Raw genomic sequence first — 22,743 nt, forward strand, 5'->3', positions numbered from 1 at the left:
ACTTCCTGACACTTAAATCTATACTCGGTGTTAACAAATTTCTCTTCTTCAGAAGGGCTTTCCTTGCCATTGCCAGTCTACATTTTATATCCTCTCTACTTCGACCATCATCAGTTATTTTGCTCCCGAAATAGCAAAACTCCTTTACTACTTTAGTGTCTCATTTCCTACTATAATTCCCTCAGCATCCCCCGACTTAATTTGACCACATTCCATTATCCTCGTTTTGCTATTTTGTTGATGTTCATCTTATATCCTCCCTTCAAGACACTATCCGTTCCGTTCAACTGCTCTTCCAAGTCCTTTTTCTGTCTCTGACAGAATTACAATGTCATCGGCGAACCTCAAAGTTTTTATTTCTTCTCCATGGATTTTAATTCCTACTCCGAATTTTTCTTTTGTTTCCTTCACTGCTTGCTCAGTATACAGATTGAGTAACATCGGGGAGAGGCTACAACCCTGTCTCACTCCCTTCCCAACCACTGCTTCCCTTCCATGTCCCTCGACTCTTATAACTGCCGTCTGGTTTCTGTACAAATTGTAAATAGCCTTTCGCTCCCCGTATTTTACCCCTGCCACCTTCAGAATTTGAAAGAGAGTATTCCAGTCAACAATGTCAAAAGCTTTCTCTAAGTCTACAAATGCTAGAAACGTAGGTTTGCCTTTCCTTAATCTAGCTTATAAGATAAGTCTTAGGGTCAGTATTGCCCCACGTGTTCCAGCGTTTTTACGGAATCCAAACTGATCTTCCCCGAGGTCGGCTTCTACTAGTTTTTCCATTCGTCTGTAAAGAACTTGCGTTAGTATTTTGCAGCAGTGACTTATTAATCTGATAGTTCGGTAATTTTCACATCTGTCAACACCTGCTTTCTCTGGGATTGGAATTATTACATTCTTCTTGAAGTCTGAGGGTATTTCATCTGTCTCATATATCTTGCTCACCAGATGGTAGAGTTTTGTCAGGACTGGCTCTCTGTCAGTAGTTCTAAGGGAATGTTGTCTACTCCGGGGGCCTTGTTTCGACTCAGGTCTTTCGGTGCTCTGGCAAACGCTTCACGCAGAATCATATCTCCCATTTCATCTTCATCTAAATCCTGTTCCATTTCCATAATATTGTCCTCAAGTACATTGCCCTTGTATAGACCCTCTATACACTCCTTCCACCTTTCTGCTTTCCCTTCTTTGCTTAGAACTGGGTTTCCATCTGAGCTCTTGATATTCATACAAGTGGTTCCCTTTCCTCCAAAGGTCTCTTTAATTTTCCTGTAGGCAGTATCTATCTTACCCCCCCACCCTCCGAGAAATCAGCCTCTACATCCTTACATTTGTCCTGTAGCCATGTCTGCTTAGCCATTTTGCACTTCCTGTCAATCTCATTTTTGAGACGTTTGTATTCCATTTTGCCTGCTTCATTTATTGCATTTTTTTGTTTTCTCCTTTCATCAATTAAATTCAATATTTCTTGTTAGCCAAGGATTTTTACTAGACCTCGTCTTTTTACCTACATGATCCTCTGCTACCTTCACTACTTCATCCCTCAAAGCTACTCATTCTTCTTCTGCTGTATTTCTTTCCCCCATTCCTGTCAATTGTTCCCTTATGCTCTCTCTGAAACTCTGTACAACCTCTGGTTCTTTCAGTTTATCCAGGTCCCAACTCCTTAAAGTCCCACCTTTTTGCAGTTTCTTCAGTTTTAATCTACAGTTCATGACTAATGGATTGTGGTCACAGTCCACATCTGCCCCTGCAAATGTCTTACAATTTAAAAACTGGTTCCTAAATCTCTGTCTTACCATTATATAATCTATCTGAAACCTGTCAGTATCTCCAGGCTTCTTCCATGTATACAACCTTCTTTTATGTTTCTTGAACCAAGTGTTAGCTATGATTAAGTTGTGCTCTGTGCAAAATTCTACCAGGCGGCTTCCTCTTTGATTTCTTACCCCCAATCCATAGTCACCTACTACCGAATTAACATTCGGTATACATATTATGTCTAAATATTATTTACAAAGGAAAAATAATTTCTGTGACTACAATGCCTGACGAAAAAAAGTGTCTCTTATTCATAGTTTGTGCTTCCAAAGTACTTTAGGTTTAGGGCATACACCTTGTTCGAAAACTTGTTACTCTTCTCTTTTTACAATAATTACTCTTTTCTCAAGTTCAGCTCATATTTTTTCTCTGTTAATTACGTCGTTTGTTTGAAGACATAGTCATTATGGCTTCCCTTATGGGATGAACAGCTCATGTTCAAGTTTCCATTAGGGAAATTGGGAAGCTTAGTGTTCTCAGTCGTGCAGTTGCACATAACAAACCTTAATTGAATTCGCGGTTCGCGGAGAATATGCATATTCTGTCAACAACTAAAGTGTCACGACCATCCATACGTACAGTCTGCACGAATCAAGCTTGCTGTCAGTCCGTAAAATTCACTTCTCTACTAGATAAGGTAGGAAGATAAGAATACTGATTAGAGGAAAACACAATAGACTTTTATGGGGTGAAAAGATCTTAAACTTTTAATGACCTATGAAATGATGAGCGTAACATAAATTGTGCCTTATCACGCTACTTTTCCATGATAAGTAGTTAGCGTAATTAAATCGATACAGTAGTTACAATATCGTCCGATCCAGCTCTCCAAGCATTTCTCTATACATATCTAAAATTACTTATACCATGCATTAGCGGTGAACAGTGTCTGTTAGCTATCTTCTGTTCTGGGTATCGTAAAATTGGGTTCCCAAAAAAAAATTTTAAAATAATATAAAAAATGCTTCTTGTACTAAATTATTTTACTTATAATTGATTTTTGTAAGTATTTCAGCTGCACTCTGCCGTAAAATTCCTATGAGCGCATACGGTTTTCTCGGTACTGTAATAAGAGTAATTGAGTTGCACACTTCTTTCCTGCTACCTGGATAATTATTGATATATTTGACACATATATGTAAAGCTGCGGTCTGTATCAACTGCTTTTCACGGGTGGTCTCATAAAAATTGTTATGAAACACTTCTTATACATAACAAAACATTTCCCTCCTAAGAGTAAGCGACCTTAATCAACTTTTATTTACGAGATATCATTCTGGTTCGAATGATCATTTTAATTTATTTCACTCAAGAGGAGAGAGCTTTGTTATACTTAAAACTAGTGGTATCAGCTGGCACTTAGCACGTCCCTCCTATATTATTTGTTTTTCAGCTCTTTGGCTGTGGCTGCTCATGGCTCAATTAACTTAAAACTTAACATCTAAGGCAAATCTTGCTCTCCTACAATAAATCTCTTTTATTTCAGGCACACACATAAATAACTTCTCTTGTGGAGGCAGGTGGACAGGGTGTTAGTCCTGTGCAATATTCTTATGTACACTTATATATATATATAAAAAGTCTGCGTGATGAAACAATCATTTTATGCATCCAGATACAGGGTCAGCTAATAGATAGCAACCAATGTGCGGCTTTCTTAGTATAATAAATGGTCCTTCATACAAGTACTGCCACTTGCAATTCTTATGATAAGTCAAAAATGGTTTGAAGTCGGTCTTTAAAAGCACTCGTTCATTTGCATGATACGATAAGACTTTGGTAATGTGTTTGTCATGCGCCTTTTTTCTTAGGTTGGCATGAGTGATTAAAGATATGAGAGCTTGTCTTAACTTGTCTTCTAATGTTACTTCAGGGTGTTGTAATTTTGTTCCGCAGCTTCCCTGTGGAGGCATAAAGAAGCTGCTACTAGTTTTCCGACTTAGGTGGAGTTGAAATGTCAGTTAATTTTACTTGAGTAGTAGGCTCAAAACTTGCGTTCGTATACCATACGAAATGTGCATCACTTAATTGCGTGTCATTTGACATTGCGTTTGATGCTTGGTTCGACTGCATGAAAAAAATTGTCGGGTTTCCTTGGCTATTGTGACTGGCTGTGTTAAGAAAAGCATGCGACGGATTGTCCTGATTATTTTTCCTGAACTGTTGGTTGAGTTGGTAAGAATGTGTCGCATTTTGAGGCTGCAAAGAATTCTTTTGATGGGAGAGAGTGAAGTGACTTGGCTAACTATACTGTTGTGGCCCGTTATTATTGTTCCATTTTTTTCCCTTGTGACGCTTTCCATTACATTTCCAGTAGTTCGGATGCTTGTAATTACAGTTGTGATTTATTGGTGAGTTACCGTACTGTTGCTGTGTGTTTTGATAAATCAGGTTGTATCTATTCTGGTTTGGATATTTGCTATGTAGTTTTCCATTGCGGCGGTTGAAATTATTATGACTGCTGTAACCCTGAGCGTTTGGTTGTCCCCTGTTATGCTGGTACGACATCCCGTTGACACAGTTTGCTACGTGCTGTTGCGAAGCGTGTGGTCCATTATTGTAATTATTCCGCGCACTCGCACGCACGTACTCATAGATCATATCCCAATTGTCAATTTAAATGGAATTTTGCCTCGTCACTAAGCTCTAAGTGTGGAAGAGAACTGTCATCCTCCATCTTTCCGGGAACGAAATTACAGAACTCCACACGTTGTCGTTTTGTTACCTTCACGAAAAGCTTGCCGTAGCAGAATTTTGTACGGTTTCGTATGTAAACGTCTACGCAACAAACGCCAGGACGGACATCGCGGACACGTTGAGCTGTCGTGCTGTGTGACCAACGGATTGCTGCGGACTGCTTGTGAAACTATGGCGGATGCGCTCGACATCTTCGTCAGACACTCGGGGACGGCCCGGCGATTTGCCCTTACACACACAACCTGTTTCTTGGAATTGTTCATCCCATTGTCTAACGATCTGTGCTATAGGATGTTCCACACGAAAATCGCGCTGAACGGTTATTACTGACCCGCAGTGCGCAAAACTTTGAACACAAAGCGCTTTCAGTTGTCCCGACACCATTTTTACTGGAACTGAAACGGGCGCACACTGCTGCTGACTGGCTGAAATGGTGTAAAACTCGGGCCTGCTCTTTCCACAAGTAAGTTGTTCATACACATATGTCAAATAACATAACAGTCACGATAGTTTTGAAATCGGATGACGCATTTTGATTCACCCTATGTTTCTTGGAGCACAGTTCCCGCCAGCAGCACACTCGGAAGCACACGCTGGCGTGTCTCTAGCCGCCTGAGGCTCGTCTAGCCGGCTAACGCCCCTGCTGTAGGTGAGACACAGCCCCGTCCTTCTCTCCCTCTGCATACCAGATCACAACGTATAGACATATACTATGGTTTCATTTGAAAACGCGAAGTTGATCCCTGTCTCCTGCAATTAATATGAGTACTACAACGGACTATACGTCGCTCATACAGCAGTTTCTCGCAATTAATCAGGTGCAAACATCATAACGATCTCTTAAATTGTTTCGACAGTATTTGTCTTAAACAGTGCAGCTGATCAGCCAGTATACATGGTGGTTGCTGAGCATACTCAAATATTTTAATATGTTATCTTACAAGTAAAACTAAAAAAGTTCATATAAACATCGGTCCGCAAATGTTTAGTTACGAAGTTACGGCTAACAAAGGATTTTGCCTGAAATTTAGCAACTTCACTAATACGAAGCCATCGCAAAACTGTACGAGGTTAAAGTAAAGCATGATTTCCGTTTACTTCGTCGTCATTGATATGATGAATCTAATAAAATATTTTCCTAGCACGGTTAACTGACGAGACGTACTTACTATTCCTTCAAGAAGAAAACCCCACTTGCTCGAAGATGTTCCACTTGCTACGCGATTGCAAATGTGTTTTCAACGTGACGGCGCGCCTCCACATTTCGCCAACCCATCACTACACATTTAAATGAACATTTTCGCCATAAATGGACACGTCTGTGGCCACTCAGATCGCCCGATTTAACACCAATGCATATTTTTGTACGGAGATGGGTGAAAGACATAGTTTATGAGGACAAAGTCAATACACGTGAGGCATTACTTGCTAGCGTTGTGAATGCAATAGGCAAAATTAAGAACAACTCTGTGAAACTGAAACGAGCAACAAAATCAGTTCATACATGTGTAGCTAAATTCATTGAACTCAGTGAACACGTTTTTGAACATTTATTGTGAATGTGTTGTGAAACTGTATGCCCACTGTACAACTTCCTTAACACTGAGGTTTGTTTTATCCACTGTAACATGAATTCACGTATGATATGGTATTAATAAAAGCAGATTATCTGACAAATTCATACAGTTTCAGTTAAAGTTATTAGCATCATTATTTCAAAATTAAATTCTCTACAACTTTTGCTGAAATCTTTGTGCAGTCGCCTCGAATTTAAAAAACTAATTGGGCCAAGTAATAAATAAAAAATTTTACGAAGTTACTTCTTTGCTTCACTGGATGTTCTGAAAAACTACTGCAGATACACGCCTGGAGCATCTCTTATTAGTTTCACCAGATGAATAACAACATATTAAATGGAAATCGTGCTTTACTGTAACCTCGTGCAGTTTTGCGATGGCTTCATATTACCGAAGTTGGATCATTTCAGGCAAAATATTTTATTAGCCGTAACTCCGTAGTTGAACATTTGCGGACCTGCGTTTACACAAACTTTTTTCTCTAGTTTTACTTGTACAATAACATATTGAAATATTTGCATACCTTCGTGAATCACACTGTATATTCCGAACAACGGAATGATATCCATCTTGTGAAATGGTGTTGTTCATATTAATTTACGCTTCTTTATTTACTATACAAGTAGTTGCAAAGAATTGTGTTTTGTGATTCCACTTGTTTGTAAAATTACAGGTTCTTCATCTGACGGCAAGTTCGGTAAAGTTATTTTGAGGGAAAAGTTTTTTACTTGGCCCGACACCTGCGACCTTCCGTGATGTTCCGCAGAAACGCTAGTTGCTTCATCCGCATTTTTGTGGCGGTGGTCATGTGTAGTGGCTACAGTCGCCCAGTTTCCGTTACAGGTAAAAATTAAATTTTTTTTCGATTCCTATGAGGCTGGGTATGATAATGGACAGCAATTTTTTTGTGAAGTAATGAAGTAAATATTTAAGTTTTGCACTGAGATTTTTACGAATTTATTTTCCGGAATCGTATACAGAAGTCACCGTACATAGATTAACAGCCGACAACTCAGGTAAGTGTTTCATCCATTACTACTAAAAACACCTCATGGTCCAAGTGGTTCTTTTGGTGCTAGTTTATTTAATCACGGTAGTCTTATCTCTGGTTTGAGACGTCCCCGCCAGCGCCGTGTGAATGCGAGCGTGTGCAAGCTTCCCTTCAGCTGCCTGAGACACCTGTTGCCTGCTTGTCTTATTCAAACACACTAGACTAGTAGCCTACTTGAATATATCGAGGTTCTATTTTTAGAACAGCGAGAGACGATATAAAATAATTGTACCTCATTTGTTCAGAAATCTCTCTCGTCCAAGGGTCACACAAACTTGTATTCAGTACTGCACGATAGGCCATACGTACGTCAGACATTATTGTTATGCATGTAGCATAACTGGCAGAGTCGAGCGTGACTCACCCGTGGTACACACAGGCGTGAACCTGTTGGGGTAACTGCTTTGGGCCACAGGGCAGTCATAAGAATACTGCGAGGGAACTACGTAACATCGTTGGGTATCAGTGTATCATTTCCTTTGGTATTGTAGAAAGCTCCAGTTGGAATGCCATTTGGTCATCATGTTGCGTATACAGAGTGTTTTTCAAATGGTTCAAATGGCTCTGAGCACTATGTTAACCTCTGAGGTCATCAGTCGCCTAGAACTTAGAACTAATTAAACCTAACTAACCTAAGGACATCACACACATCCATGCCCGAGGAAGGATTCGAACCTGCGACTGTAGCGGTCGCTCGGTTCCAGACTGTAGCGCCTAGAACCGCACGGCCACTCCGGCCGACAGGGTGTTTTTACCACCGTGTACAAACTCTAGTGATTGATCAATGACAGCATGCGGAACAACAAAGGTCTAACGATCATACGTCCGGAAATGAATGATTTCCACGCTAGAGACCACTTATTCAATCATACACTGTTACGAAGACTACAGTCTAATAGTCGCTGTACCACGCAGCTACAGTTACAGTATGTACTGAAAATGCTTTCCATGTGCCTCAATCCATGCGTGTATACGCGCCGTAGCGTGCTCTGTCTCACACGCTCGCACCGGCCAGGCTGCATACAAACAGCGTCATAGGCAGGATGAATACGCTGCTCCAGTGTCTCCACATCTGGAATGCGCTCTGCGAACACGATACTTCTGAGGTGGCCCCATAACCAGAAACCGCACCGGTTGAGATGCTGTGAACAAACAGGCCATGCAAATGGACAACCTTCTCCAATCCATCAATTGCTCGATTCAGATGCGTCCGAACGTTATCGGCAAAGTGGGATGGAGCCCCATCATGTAGCAGCCACATAACCATTAGAATCATCAATAGCACTTCTTCCAGCAAGACGCCCGCAAGAAATGCCGATAGTTCCGGCCTATTAGGCGACGTGGAAGGAAGACTGGTCCCAAAATATGGCCGCCAGTTATCCCGACCCACACATTCCGGCTGCACCGATGCTGATGATTCGCTGTTATGGCCGTTCTGCATACCATCCCACAGATGGCTGTTATGAGAGTTGAAGACACCATTCCACGTAAATGTTGCGTCATCTGTGAATAGGATGAATGACACAGATCCCGGAATCGTGGTTACCTGGTGAAGAAACCACTGACAAAACTTGTCCCGATGTGGAAAGTCTGTCGTTAGTAAGTCCTGCACGCACTGTAACTGATAAGGGTAGTACCAGTTGTTATGGAGAACGTTTCACACGGTCGTCTGGCTTACCCTGTAGTGGTGGGCCCACTGCCTGGTACTGAGATGGCGGTCGCCTTCCACAGTGCTGTTTACATTTTCTTCCAACTCTAGTGTCTGATCATTTCGGGTACGTCCTTCATGACTTCGTGCATCCTAGGTCATGATGTGCGAGAAACAGTATCACCCTCTAGGAGGATATCATGCATACTTTAACTGTAGCTGCATGGTATTACACTGCAGCTTCTGTAACAAAGAATGACTGAATAAATGGTCTCTGGCATAGGAACCCCATGCATTTCCGGACATCATTCGACATTTTTTGTTCCTTATCCTCAAATTGATCAACCACTAGAGATTGTACATGGTAGAAAAAAATCACCTTGTGTATTCCATAGACCCTTACAGTGATAAAAGTAATCTGTCTGTGGAACGTATCGGTATAATTTTCACAAACGTTTACCAACGCACCTTTAGCTGTGTTATGTCCCACACCGTAACTATTTTTTTTTTTTTTTTTTGAGAGAGACATTCTGATGTTGCAGAGTTCATCTTTGACAGGCAACTGCAAAATTTGACACGAAACCAGCTAAATGGAGAATCCAACAGTTCCCATGGCTATTTACTCATAATTTCGTATACAAACCGACTTCCTCTATTTCCTTCACATCAAAGTAAAACCAGATATGACAGATAAATTCTCCTCTAAGAGTCCTAAGACAGCACTTCAGATTCGTTGGTTAGGGTGATGAGTACCACGTGCTGAGTCATCCCTGGTCCCCGCCACCCCTGTACAGGGAGCCTAGTCCTGCCACTGACATGTCGCTCCCGCCAAAGTGGATGAATGGTGACAGATCATGTACTTCCTGTACAAGCTGCTGACAGCCAAGTGGATCAGTGAGGACAGGTCATGTACTCCCTGTAGAAGCGACAGCAGGAGATGATAGTAAATCAGGTATTTGTGGCATATCTGATACATGACTGCTGGTAACTCTCCAGTAACACCCATATACAGTAGCTTCCAGGGGACTGATCTTAACTTATGAACGTCAGCTAACTCTTCCCACGTTCGAGGACGCTGTTCACAGTAGGGCTGCAGTGTGTTGTGGATGGCGTAATGTTTTACAGAACAGTAAACAGGTATCATTGAAGTAAGCCTCCGGTTTTTTTTATGTTCTGGAGCAGTTAAGCTCCAAGTATAGCTAGTCACTGTTAAGATATGAAGCAACCGTAGGCAAATCGATGTTTCCAATATAGCTGCAGTAGCACCTTCCATAAACGCTACTAATCTCTTGAAATTATTAGAGGTTGTAGTCGAAAACCAAATGAAAGTAATCGTTAGTTTACGGTAAATACAGACAATGGGATACGACATGTTGCTTACAGCAAGCGCTACACAAACACTGATTTTCTACGACATACGTATCACACATCACTGGTAACTTATGAAAATTAGATAAAATTTACGTTTATTAACATTCATACACAATTAAACATTGGATAAATGTTTCTTTGAGTGAAGTTGCTACTCCGATAATTTTTATCGAGGATAAATGTTGATCGCAATTGATGTTATAGCACAAAATACGTTTCTGATGGTACACAGCGTACGAAAACTGAGTATTCAGCAGCCACTGATGAAGTGGAAGCACCTCTCAACTATCGGTATTATGGCAAGATGTACTAAACTGACTTTGGAGATGAATATGAATGAGCGACTGCAACATGATGCATTTGTTGAACGTTTTGCTGCACAGCTGTTTTATATTTGGAATGGAAGAATAACAACCGATAAATCCACACACTGTATCACATTGCCAACGAACTTCCACAGAGTCAGAGCAATTACATACAAAATGATCCTCCAATTTCTTAAAATATCCCACAGAATAAAAAAAAATCGTTAGACATTTTGTACGCAAATACTCCTTTAGAGATATTTCTTCTTATTGAATTAGTTGGACCAACCATTTCAAATTAGCTACATAATTAATTTTTATGTAAAGGGGCCAAGAAACAAGAGCACTAATAAAAACCTAAAAACTAATAATTAGAAAGTAAAATTTAAAATTTCATTGGCTACAAAATTGAATAAAATGATGATGCATGTGGCCAGGCCAGGAGACCCACTTGTGCAGAGTCCAGCCACTTGTTTCAAGGTATTTCAGTTGAAACCACTTTGGCGACTGCGTGTCAGCGTGTCAATGGAGATGAAATGATGGTGAAGTCAACACAACACCCAATCTCTGAGTGGAGAAAATGTCAGCTACACTGCACTTACCACATTTTTTTTACCACATTCCTCACAGTCCTTACTATACCTAGGCCTACAAAGGAAAAGAAGCCAATGGCATCGCCACTGTTACCCTAAACTTAATAAGAAGCATCCCCCCCCAAAACCAAATAATATCCACCACTTCATGTGTAGGCTCCAGTCAGTAAGACACCATTAACATCTACCATTTCTTTTTTAAGCCATCTCTGTCACACCAACACATCCTCACAAAGAAATCACCCTGAACATCACTGGAAGGAAAGCTGGCTGGTGGAGATGTGTTTGTAGATCACTGATGCTTATCTCTTCAGAAGTGTGTATAAATAACTGCTGCGGGAATCGATTCTGTAAAATGGAGGAACGAAAGATATGTCAGATGCTTGTAGCATGGGTGATCCAACTACAACGATTGTGGCAGGAAGTGCTCTGAAGAAATTTCGATTAATATCGTTGGTAATTAGGGTTGTTCACAACTGCACAATGTTGGGTGTTAAGGTATTTCCAGAAATTGAGAGATGATTTGTCACCACCACCTGACAGGTAGTGGACAGTGTGTCCAAGAATCCAAATTACTGAGTAGATCTTAGTCCACAGAAAATAGTCCATGCCTGGGAAGAGAATCATTTGTGCTGTGCTGATGTCAGGAGTCATGCATGAGATGAACATCAACATCTGGTGGGCCAAAGGCTAAACATCACTTGCCTTGCTTAGATGGCCATCGTTGTACTCCACATGTGGTACATAATGGCGATGCCATCTGATGTATCTGGTAGAGACGCATCTTTCATACTTGCTTCCCACTAACAGTCATGTATCAGGTGGACTGACCATCTGACATGAGCATAGGGGTCTGCACTTCCCTCCACACTGAATTCCACCAAAAGATGTCATATGTTTTCTCAGTTATATTCGGTGAAAGGTGCGATTGCAGCAACGCATACACTACCTAGGCCATTGCTAGATGTGGAGGTGGAAGCGGGGTCTGGCTGTAGCTGTATTCAAGAAATAAATAGCATAAGTAGGAAAAAGGTGCTGCGACATCTGTCAGTGGCTTTGTAGCAACGAGAGAGATTGGGGTAAGGGTCCGCTCAATAGGCTGGTGAGGCAAGTCAGAATACGTTGCAACATCTTGATATGCAAGCTTGTAAAGAGAGCTGTTCCTCGATGTAGGAGCCGACAGACATTGAGGCCTCCTTTGCCCTTCACAAGTGTGAGGAACTCATAGCTGACCTTAAACAACATGCCTTGACTCACAATTGATGGCAGAATGGGAAAGTCTGGGCCATGTGCAGGATTTGCGATGTGACATAAATGTTTGCATAGCACATCGATTGCAGCAAGCCCACAGTTCAGTGTTGATGGTCAAGGAGCTCTGGCCAGATCTAACATAATAAATGCCTACTGTTAAGGTGCATAGATCACCAGAAGTCGCCCATAAAACCAATACCTAGATATGTAGTCATGCCACAGACCTGCACGGAAGTGACACATTCAGTGGGCAGCCCATGTACTATAGGTAGTGCACGACATTTGGTGAATGTTAATGACGCTACTGAAGGAGTATGGTACCACCCCACCCACTCCACTGCTGTTTGAACAACGTTGCTGTAGCGCAGGTGGAGGACCAGGCCTCCCACCTAGGCCATGGAAGAAAAAGTGTGGGTGCCAAGAGTCATTGAAGTGTTGACAGACACAGTAAAGTAACTCTTCAATGGTGTCAACGTACAGGACTGGGGAAACAGGGCATCCATTCCATACCAGTCCTTGGACCAGGAAAGACGGTATAAGACGACCATGGTACATAATCCAAGATGACGTGTCCCAGAGCTGTCTGGGAATTCCATCTTCTGGATCTTCACTGCCAGATAAGAGTGATGAACCCTATCAAAGTCCTCGCTGGAATAAAAGGAGGCCAAGAGTACTATCATGCACCATGTCTGCATAAATGCAGTCATGTCACAGTATCAACGTAAGAATGTCCAGAAGTTGTAATTACCTCATGATGACGCCTAGTTGTGGTATACCACAAAGCAGGCAACACTTTTCAAGTTCGCTGCCAAAAGCCAGTGAAGATCTTCATGTCAGACTTCATGGAAGACAGGGGACGATAGTCACTGACACTAGTTTGTTTGGTTTATCAACAGAATCAAGCAACCCTAAAAGGAAGCCAGGAGGATGCAGGATGTCCACAAGGCCCCCATGAGCTGTTGACATTCAAGAAAATGTAGGGGAGACGCATTCAATTTACAGGGGCCTCGCCGATGCCATACCATCTAGCATTGAAAGGTGACAGTATCTATACAGGCTGCATGATAGGAAAAGCCAATGAGCCATGTTTAAGTGACTTTTTTGCCCAAACATTGGAGCATGAGAGATAGTTACGATCTATGTGGCTGGAGGAGTATCTGATATGGTGTGTGAAACCCTCCCTATCGACATGTACATATTCACACATGTCAGTGAATCGAAGGGCGATTCTGATGGTGGAGAGGGCCACACATAGAGTGTAGTGTGGCAGTTGGCCCTTAGGCACCTTAATGTAGTTTAAATCACCACCGAAAATGAAGTCATCCTGACGCCCATCAAGAGTGGTAGGAAGCTATCCTGAAAGAAGGAGACCATTCTCCATGATGGCTCAATCCGTAGGGTGTGTAGATGTTTATCGATCTGGTGCTATGAAGAGTGTACGCAATGCTGCTCCTGCCAAGGAGAAAAGTTATGTCTTTGATTATTAAGCCATCAAAGAAGAACCCCATGCCACTGCCAGTGCCAAATGTGTGGGTGATGTGTTTGTCGTATTCGAAAGGCTCTACAAAATCCCTGACATAGACATCCTGAAGGGTAGCTATGCCTATATCAGCTGTGTTCAGTGTATCCTGTAACATCGTCAGTTTATGCTCCACATGGATGTTATTGACGTTGAGCATGGCCTGTCAGTACTGTTGAGTTCCGATGTCTACCTGGAATGTGATATGCACTCTGTGAGTAGCTGTCTGGGGTGTACCAGCCGTGGTATACACAGTGGTGTCGTTGCTCTGCCCAATACCTCCATCAGAACATTATCTTTTGTGGTACAAGGTGGTAGTATGGTGTCATCGTCTACCTTATATGCCGAGAAGCTCATTGGCACAGATATTGTGTCGTTTGTAGGGTCGTCTGCTGTACACACAAGTGAAGTTGGTATCATAAGAGGAAAGTCATGTGGGATGAGCCACTTTGTTACTATGACATGAAGCATTTGTGGGCCAAGGTGACAGAGGAATTTGCGTCAGCGAACATTTGATTGTCATCATGTAGCCATTTGTTGAAGGTAATCATCTAAGTGTCATGTTTCCACTTCTGGCGCTTCCATGCCGACTTTTGTTTCAACATGCAGCTCAGATTTAAAATGGTAGCAGTTGTCTGTTGACTCATTGCCCAATGGAAGGAAAGCAGAAGTCGCTACAACACTAGGTGCCTTTTCTCTATTGTTGCCATCAGTATTGGTCAGGAGAGTTCTCCCCACATTAACAACTCTGGTTGCAGTGATGTGACAAGTGACGGATCAGTCATTGTGACGGCAGTCTTCGTTTGTAATGGATCATGTGAGTTGTGCTGAAGATCGCCTGGTGACCACAGCATAAACCACAGGATGGACAGTGGACGTCGCAATGGGTGCAGCGTCGTTGAGTGGTGTCTCTCCAGGCCGGCGCCAGAAACAGTTCTGGCGGAATGTCCTTCCTAGTTGCAGGAAGCACAGGTATGGGGCTGCCTGTCATATGTGATGATGGCCCTCCATCGTCCTATAACCAGGTATAACGGCACATGCTTCACTAATTCAATTTTCAGTTAATGGATACTGTAGAGAAAAGGATAGGTATCACATTTTTTTCCGTTTGTCGGCCTGGTGATTGAGTACATTGGCATATGGCTTGGAAGCCAATATGACGATGTCTGGTGGGACCTCAATTGGAAGGTCAAAGACACTGATCGAATGGAGGCCTCTACATGTCCGTCAGGTTGAGGTGTTGCACGTGCTGATTCTCAATATCGGTACACAATTCTGACACCTACAACGTTTCCGATAATGGAAAAGTGAATGCCAGTTACATCCCGTGGATCCAGGCAAAGATCATCCCATGCAAAGTTCTCAATTTCAAAAGGTCGTAGTTGTGCATATTCAACTTGAAATGATATCTTGATCGCTACTCAGTGTTAAGTGTGCACCATGGTTTGCTCGTAAGTACTCGAAACCGCGGCAAGAAGTAAACAAGGAAACGGCGCGTGTGCACTCCAGAACAGGCGGAACGCGAGCAGACGTCCGCATCACACGGCTGCGCGAGCCGAACTCAGCGATAGAGGCGGGGTACCAAACTGAATGACCTTCGAAAACAGACCAAAGTGCACATTTCTAGGACTTTTTTACACGCAATCTTTTTGACACAAAGGGCTGAGCGTTTTTAATTTTAACCTAGGCCTTTACTTGGGAACACGGGAAGTGGGAGGCATTAAAGACGAAAGTATTCTCCTTGCCACCAAGAGTGAGTATCTGCTTTCTAATTTTCTTATCTGACAAGGTCTAGAAATAGAAAAAAAACTAGCTCTTATTAAATATTTCGCTAAAATTAAGTCTTAACACAGGAAAGAACTGTTTAGATACAGGTACTGTAGACTGAGGTGATGTAAGTGAACTAAGGGAACAGCCCCTCCTCTAGCATTCCTTTTCCTCAACAGTATTTGTCGATACGAGTATTATTTTCCGAATTTAGGACAGGTCAGTATTATCTCAGTCGATTTTAGGAAAACTTTCAGATAATTTTATACACGGTATGTTATATTTCGAGCTAAAATTTACGAAAAGGAACTATTTTCATAAGATATTTTAGTTCTTATGTTATAACCGACACGTATTAATTGTGGATATATAGCTAAAATAATTTTTTTGCAAACACTGCAAATTGCTAATTATTGGCACACTTAAAATTTCTATTATTAATTACGTAACCCTGTGCTGTTTACTGTATTTGTTTCTGGATTCATTTATGAAATAATAATCCAAATTAATAATGTAAATAAAACTACAAGGGATTCATTTGTTAAGAAAAGTGGTAAAACGTTTGGAATATTGTTATTTCTCAGAGTAGGACAGTCTTAAGCATGCTTATGATGTGATGGGAGGTATTTTTTTGCGAATAACTTAATTTAGGCTTTGTTAAGGTCAAAAATCAAAATACTGTATGATATACTAAAATGTGAGAAAATATATCTACATACAAAAATTTTTCCAACAACAATATTCAAATTTATTTGGTTTAAACCAACTGCGAGGACCTGATCCGACATTTATATCTTCAAGAATCAGACCCCTAGACAAGAAGAACTGGAGCCAACTCAACATGGCACGCTAAGCATACTAGAAAGATTATTGTAAACTACGCATGTCTCAAATCCTGATAACAAACTTTGCTTAATGTGGATAATAATGGAAAGAGAAAGGGGGGGTGAGATTGCAAACTGACGGAATGGTTTCAGTCTTCCAGTCAGATGCCGTCCGCACAGTCCACCATTAGGATGTCAGGACTAAGGACACCTAGGTCCTGGGAGTCGGCTGTACTCAGTATCGAGGGAGGGGAAATTCGTTCTCACGGATTCTAATTTCCAATATGTAGGGGAAGGCAGAAGTAAACGAACTACATGTTAGTAAGAGAAAGGACACTTCTAACAGATCTTTTCTAAGAGTAGTTCATTTCAAAAAAATGGCTCTGAGCACTATGGGACTTAACTTCTAAGGTCATCAGTCCCCCAGAACTTAGAACTACTTAAACCTAACTAACCTAAGGACATCACACACATCCATGCCCGAGGCAGGATTCGAACCTGCGACCATAGCGGCCTAGCTCATTTCAACTAGTTCGTGCATGAACTACGGATCCCTAAACATACCTATTCATCGATGCCAGTGCCGTCACCGTCTGCGTATAAAACAAAGTATCAGGCAAAGCGACTGTATTTCTGTGTATTGATACTGCAATGAATCAGAATGAAGTTCTTAAAAATTCAGTCAAGTTCCTGAATTCGTTGATTTGCCAGGCCTCTCGCTGCACGGTTTAAATCTGAAAATTTGCTTGGCTGTCATTCCTCTTCGAAACATATAGAAACTACGATTTTGCAGTGGTACCACGTTTTCTGCAAAAACCGATGATAATATCATTGAAGCCACAATGTTAAATGGGAGCATGGCAGGAGAAGATATACTGCTACGACACATCCCAACGGTCCCAGCAGATATGCCGTTCAAGTTGAAAGGTTTGCTGTTCCCGATGAGTCTCACATTTTCAGAGACCACCAACAAAGCGCCGGCCGAAGTGACCGAGCGGTTCTAGGCGCTTCAGTCTGGAACTGCGCGACCGCTACGGTCGCAGGTTCGAATCCTGCCTCGGGCATGGATGTGTGTGATGTCCTTAGGTTAGTTAGGTTTAAGTAGTTCTAAGTTCTAGGGGACTGATGACCTCAGATGTTAAGTCCCGTAGTGCTCAGAGCCATTTGAACCAACAAAGCACAGGGATGTTCGCAACAAGTCTGAGTACTAAATTTTGGCGAATCCGTGCTTCTCAAATGCTGCACGTCGCCTGATGAGACGTTGGAAAGTGTTCTGATTTATTCGTGTGTGCACCAGACAGAAAAGGAGAAAAAAATTCAGTAACCAAAATATTTGACTACACAGAATTTAAACAGAAATACTTCCTTTGTTTTGAGCGGCATGAATCACATGCCCAGTACTCGGTATAACTCGAAAATCGAGTCTTAAGTAATTAACGTGGGTGAAATAAAAGTACTGCGTTGGTCTGTGTATATCAAACGATAAATATGAAAAGAAGGCGATTGTCTGTGATCAGTACTTTTAAAGGAGTACATGTGTGTTCACAGGGAGACATAAGAGAAGAACATTTAATGACTAAGCCTGGTAAGTTATGTCTGGATATAAATACGAAGCTACATAACCACCGGAACGTTTTCCGCGTTGTTACAAGTGTGTGAAAGGAAAAGCCAACGGGCAATACGCAAAGAAAGTACTGGAGTACTGGTATAGTCCTGCGTATTCAATTACAGAGACATATAAACAGGTAGAACACGGCGATGCGGTCGGCAACACCTGAAAAGGCAACAAGTGTCTGGCACAGTTGTTAGATCGGTTACTGTTGCTACAATGGCAGGTTATCAAGATGTAAATCAGTTTGACCGTGGTGTTACTGTCGGCGCAGGAGCGAAAGGACACAGCATCTCCAAAGTAGCGGTGAAGTGGGGATTTTCCCGTACAACCATTTCGTTGAAAGTGACAGAAGTCCAACGCTTCCGCAAATTGCTATATATTTTGATGCTGGGCCATCAATAAGAATCAGGATGCAAACCATTCAAGGAAACATCATCGATATCGGCTTTCGGAGCCGAAAGCCCACTCGTGTACCCTTGATGGCTGCATGACACAAATCTTCACGCCTCAGCTGGGCCTGTCAACACTGACGTTGGACTGTTGATGACTGGAAACATATCGCCGGGTTGGGTGAGTCGTTTCAAATTGTATCGAGTGGATGGAGGAGTACGAGTATGGAAACAACCTCATCAATCTGTGGATGCTGCATGTCGGCTGGAGACTGGTCAACCTGGTGAAGGCTCTGTAATGGTGTGGGGCGTATGCTGTTGGAGTGATATGGGTCCCCTGATACGTCCAGATACGACTCCGACAGATGACGCAAACATAAGCATCCTGCCTGATCACCTGCTTCCATTCGTGTCCACTGTGCATTCCGACGGACTTGGGCAATTCCAGCAGGACAATGCACCACGCCACACGTCCAGAATTGCTACAGAGTGGCTCCAGGAGCAGTCTTCAGAATTTAAACACTTCCACTGGTCACCAGACTCACCAGACATGAACATTACTGAGCATATCTGGGATGCCTTGCAATGTGCTTTTCAGAAGAGATCTCCAACCCCTTCGTACTCTTACGGACTTATGGACAGCCCTGCAGGATTCATGGTGTCAGTACCCTCCAGCACTACTTCAGACATTAGTCGAGGCCGTGCCACGTCGTCTTGTCTTGCGGCACTCCTGCATGATCAGGAGGGGGGTGGGGCGCTATACGAAATTCCTTTCGTTCTTCAGTGTATATAACATGCAAATGCTTAGTGTGTGTAGTTAGTTATACGTCCAAATCATATAATTTCCTACAGCCGGCCGGAGTGGCCGTGCGGTTCTAGACTCTATAATCTGCAACCGAGCGATCACTACGGTCGCAGGTTCGAATCCTGCCTCGGGCATGGATGTGTGTGATGTCCTTAGGGTAGTTAGGTTTAATTAGTTCTAAGTTCTAGGCGACTGATGACCTCAGAAGTTAAATCGCATAGTGCTCAGAGCCATTTAACTTCCTACATATAGACAGACACACATGGTGCAAGGTGTATAAGTACAGATATTTCTATCGGTGAGTGAGAACAGTCTACTAAACAATACTATATCAGTACTTACACCATTTGCAGACTTATAATTATAGCTGTTACAGAGCGTATGTTTTTATACCTGTTAGCATTTGCAAGTACGGATGGCACAAGCAAGTCATTAAAAATGTACCTTCCTGTGGTCAGTAGGTCAGGTGCTGAAGTGTGGATGCATAGAGGCGAAAAGAAAGTTTGTAGCGACAGGGGTAGTCCACTTTGAGGTATAATTACGATGGTGCAGTACGTAAAATATATAAAAATCTAGACATGGTTCCCAAATACTTAAATGCCTATACAAGTAACGTTAATCCTATTAATCTCTAAATTCTGTGTCAGAAATCTTTAACATTGTGTCAGAAAAATCTGGTAACAAACAGAGGTAATATGTATACAGCAGAGACATCCGTCGTTATTCAGGAATGAGACCAGATATTACAGATAAATCCTAGAGAATTAATAAAATGCATATAACAATATAGTGTTCACTGACGAATGAAAGGCGTAGACTGATGCAATCGCCTGATCTGTACTGACCGCCCCCCCCCCCCCCCAGGTGCAGAAACCCAAAGGAGGAACGTAAGAGAAGAATTGTGAGTGCATTTTGAGCATCGAGGAACACGATCTGTAGTCTCCAGACAGACTTGCATAGAGAGCAAAACAACTCTCCAACCTTGATTCCGCGGCGACCAAATTGTTTTGACATGGCATACGACGATCGTGGTGCACTATAGATCGACGTTCGCAGTAGGGAGTAGTGTACCACCTGTCCTGTAGGTGTGGCGGCCGTAGGGAGACATAAGAGAGTAACATTTAATGACTAGGCACTGTCCGTTGTGTGTGGATATTCGCACAAAGAGACATAACCACCTAAATGTTTGACAGAACACAAAATATAAACGTTCTGCGTGTGGTTACAAATGTGTGAAAGGAAAAGCTAACAGGCAATGCACGAAAGATGTGTATGTGTGTATGCAGTGATTCTGTATACCTGTTTCAAAATTGCCTATATGTGAAAAGGAAGTCCATGGTATAAGCTGTTCTGAATCAGCAGCTTAAATGTCCAAACACCACCTTTATTAACCCTTTAGCGACAGGTAGACGCGAGTGCATATTTCGTCCAAGCAAGCCCTTTCCATGGTCGTAGACTTCACGCACGGCTCAGCTCCAGAAACAGGTGTTCCTCCAGCAGCAGTGCGGCCAATCACTGGCACTGAAGACAGTTGACGGTGATCAAGGACAGCGACAGGTCATACATAAAGCACGCCAGTGGCGAGACGTAATCAATACCTTCACTGCACGATAACAACGGGGAAGTCATTGATGACAGTGCCACTAAAGCAGAGTTATTAAACACGGTTTTCCGAAACTTCACCAAAGAAGACGAAGTAAATATTCCTGAATTCCAATAAATAACAACTGCCAAGATGATAAACATAGAAGTAGACATCCAGGTTGTAGCAAAGCAGCTAAAATTAATTAATAAAGGCAAGATTTCCGGTCCAGATTGTATAGCAGTCAGGTTCCCATCAGATTATGCTCATGCTATTCCTCCATATTTAGGAATTATATACAGCCTCTCTTTCACAGGGAGTTCCGTACCGAAAAGCTGGAAAATTGCTCAAGTCACACCAATACCCCAAAACGGAAGTAGGAGTAATCCGTTGAATTACACGACCATATCACTAACGTCGATTTCCAGTAGGGTTTTGGAACATATATGTGTTCGAACATTATCAATTATCTCAAAGAAAACGATTTATTGACACATAGTCACCTTGGATTCTGACAATATTGTTCTTATGAAACACAACTAGATCTTTATACTCATGAAGTAGTGAGTAATGGGGGCAAGTGACAGGGGATGGCAAATTGATTCTATACTTTTAGATTTCCAGAAGACTTTCGGTAGCATTCCTCGTAAGTGTCTTCTAACCAAACTACATGCCTATGGCATATCGCCTCAGTTGCGCTACTGGTTTCTTGATTTCCTGTCAGAAAGGTAACAGTTCGTAGTAATAGACTGAAAGTCATCGAGTAAAACAGAAGTTATACCTGGCGTTCCCCAAGGAAGTGTTATAAGCCCTCTATTGTTTCTGATCTATATTAACGATTTAGGAGACAGTCCGAGTAGCCGTCTTTAGATTATTTGCAGATGATACTGTCATTTACCGTCTTGTAAAGTTATCAGATGACCAAAGCGAATTGCAAAATGATTTAGATAAGATAGCTGTATGGTGTGAAAAGTTACAATTGACCCTGAATAAAGAAGAGTGAAGTTATTTACATCAGTACTAAAAGATATACGCTAAATTTCGATTACGCGATAAGTCACACAAAACTCAAGTAAGTAAATTCAACTAAATACTTAGTGATTAAAATTACAAATAACATAAATTGGAACGATGACATAGATAATGTTGTGAGTAGAGCAAACCAGACTGCCATTCATTGGCAGAACACTAAAGAGACTGCTTACACCACGATTGTCCCCCCTGTTGTGGAGTATTGCTGTGTTGTGTGGGTTGGACATCAGGTGGAACTGACGGATAACATCGAAAAAGTTCATAGAAGGACAGCTTTGTTTGTATTATCGAGAAATAGGGGAGATAGTGTCACAGACGTGATACGTGAATTGGAGTGGCAATCATTAAATCAAAGGCGTTTTTTGTTGCGACGGGATCTCATGAAATTTCAGTCACCAGTTTTCTCCCCCGATTGCTAAAACATTCTGTTGGCGCCCACCTACACAGGGAGAAATTATCATCAAGATAAAATAAGATAAATCATGGCTTGCACAGAGAAATTTAAGCGCTCGTTTTTCCCCCGCGCCTTTCGAGAGTGGAACGGGAGAGAGACAGCTTGAAGGTGGTTCATTGAATCCTCTGCCAGGCAGTTTGTTGTGAGTAGCATAGTAATCACGCAAATTTTGATGTAGACATGGACCTTGCAGCAGCAAGAATTAACGACCAGCCCCATGCATCCTTCCATCACCCATTTGTTCTAGGTTCCAGGCATCGCCATTGCAAGCCAGGTGGCTCCCTCCAAAAGGACCCACAGGCAGTGACACGATCTGCCTCCCTCACTCCTTGTGTTTCTTACGAAATATACCATGGCTGTCAATTCTGTGAGCCTGTTTCAATGGTATCTGTATGCGATAGCTCTGTAGTTAACAAAGGAACGCTATCCATGGAAGTAAGACAGACAATGG

General features: G+C 42.1%; 1 protein-coding gene across 3 annotated transcripts in view; it reads left to right on the top strand.

The window, feature by feature from the left end:
• The window catches only part of LOC126426792 (uncharacterized), a 60,309-nt gene that overhangs the window by 7,855 nt on the left and 29,711 nt on the right, over window positions 1-22,743 (top strand). For all 3 annotated transcript variants that reach the window (XM_050088788.1, XM_050088787.1, XM_050088789.1), the window contains exon 2: window positions 6,763-6,932. In XM_050088788.1, the coding sequence (XP_049944745.1) occupies window positions 6,845-6,932 (88 nt within the window). In that variant the 5' untranslated portion in view covers window positions 6,763-6,844. The remainder of the gene's footprint in view (window positions 1-6,762; window positions 6,933-22,743) is intronic.

Source organism: Schistocerca serialis, chromosome 11, assembly GCF_023864345.2.
Source record: "Schistocerca serialis cubense isolate TAMUIC-IGC-003099 chromosome 11, iqSchSeri2.2, whole genome shotgun sequence".
Taxonomy (NCBI): domain Eukaryota; kingdom Metazoa; phylum Arthropoda; class Insecta; order Orthoptera; family Acrididae; genus Schistocerca; species Schistocerca serialis.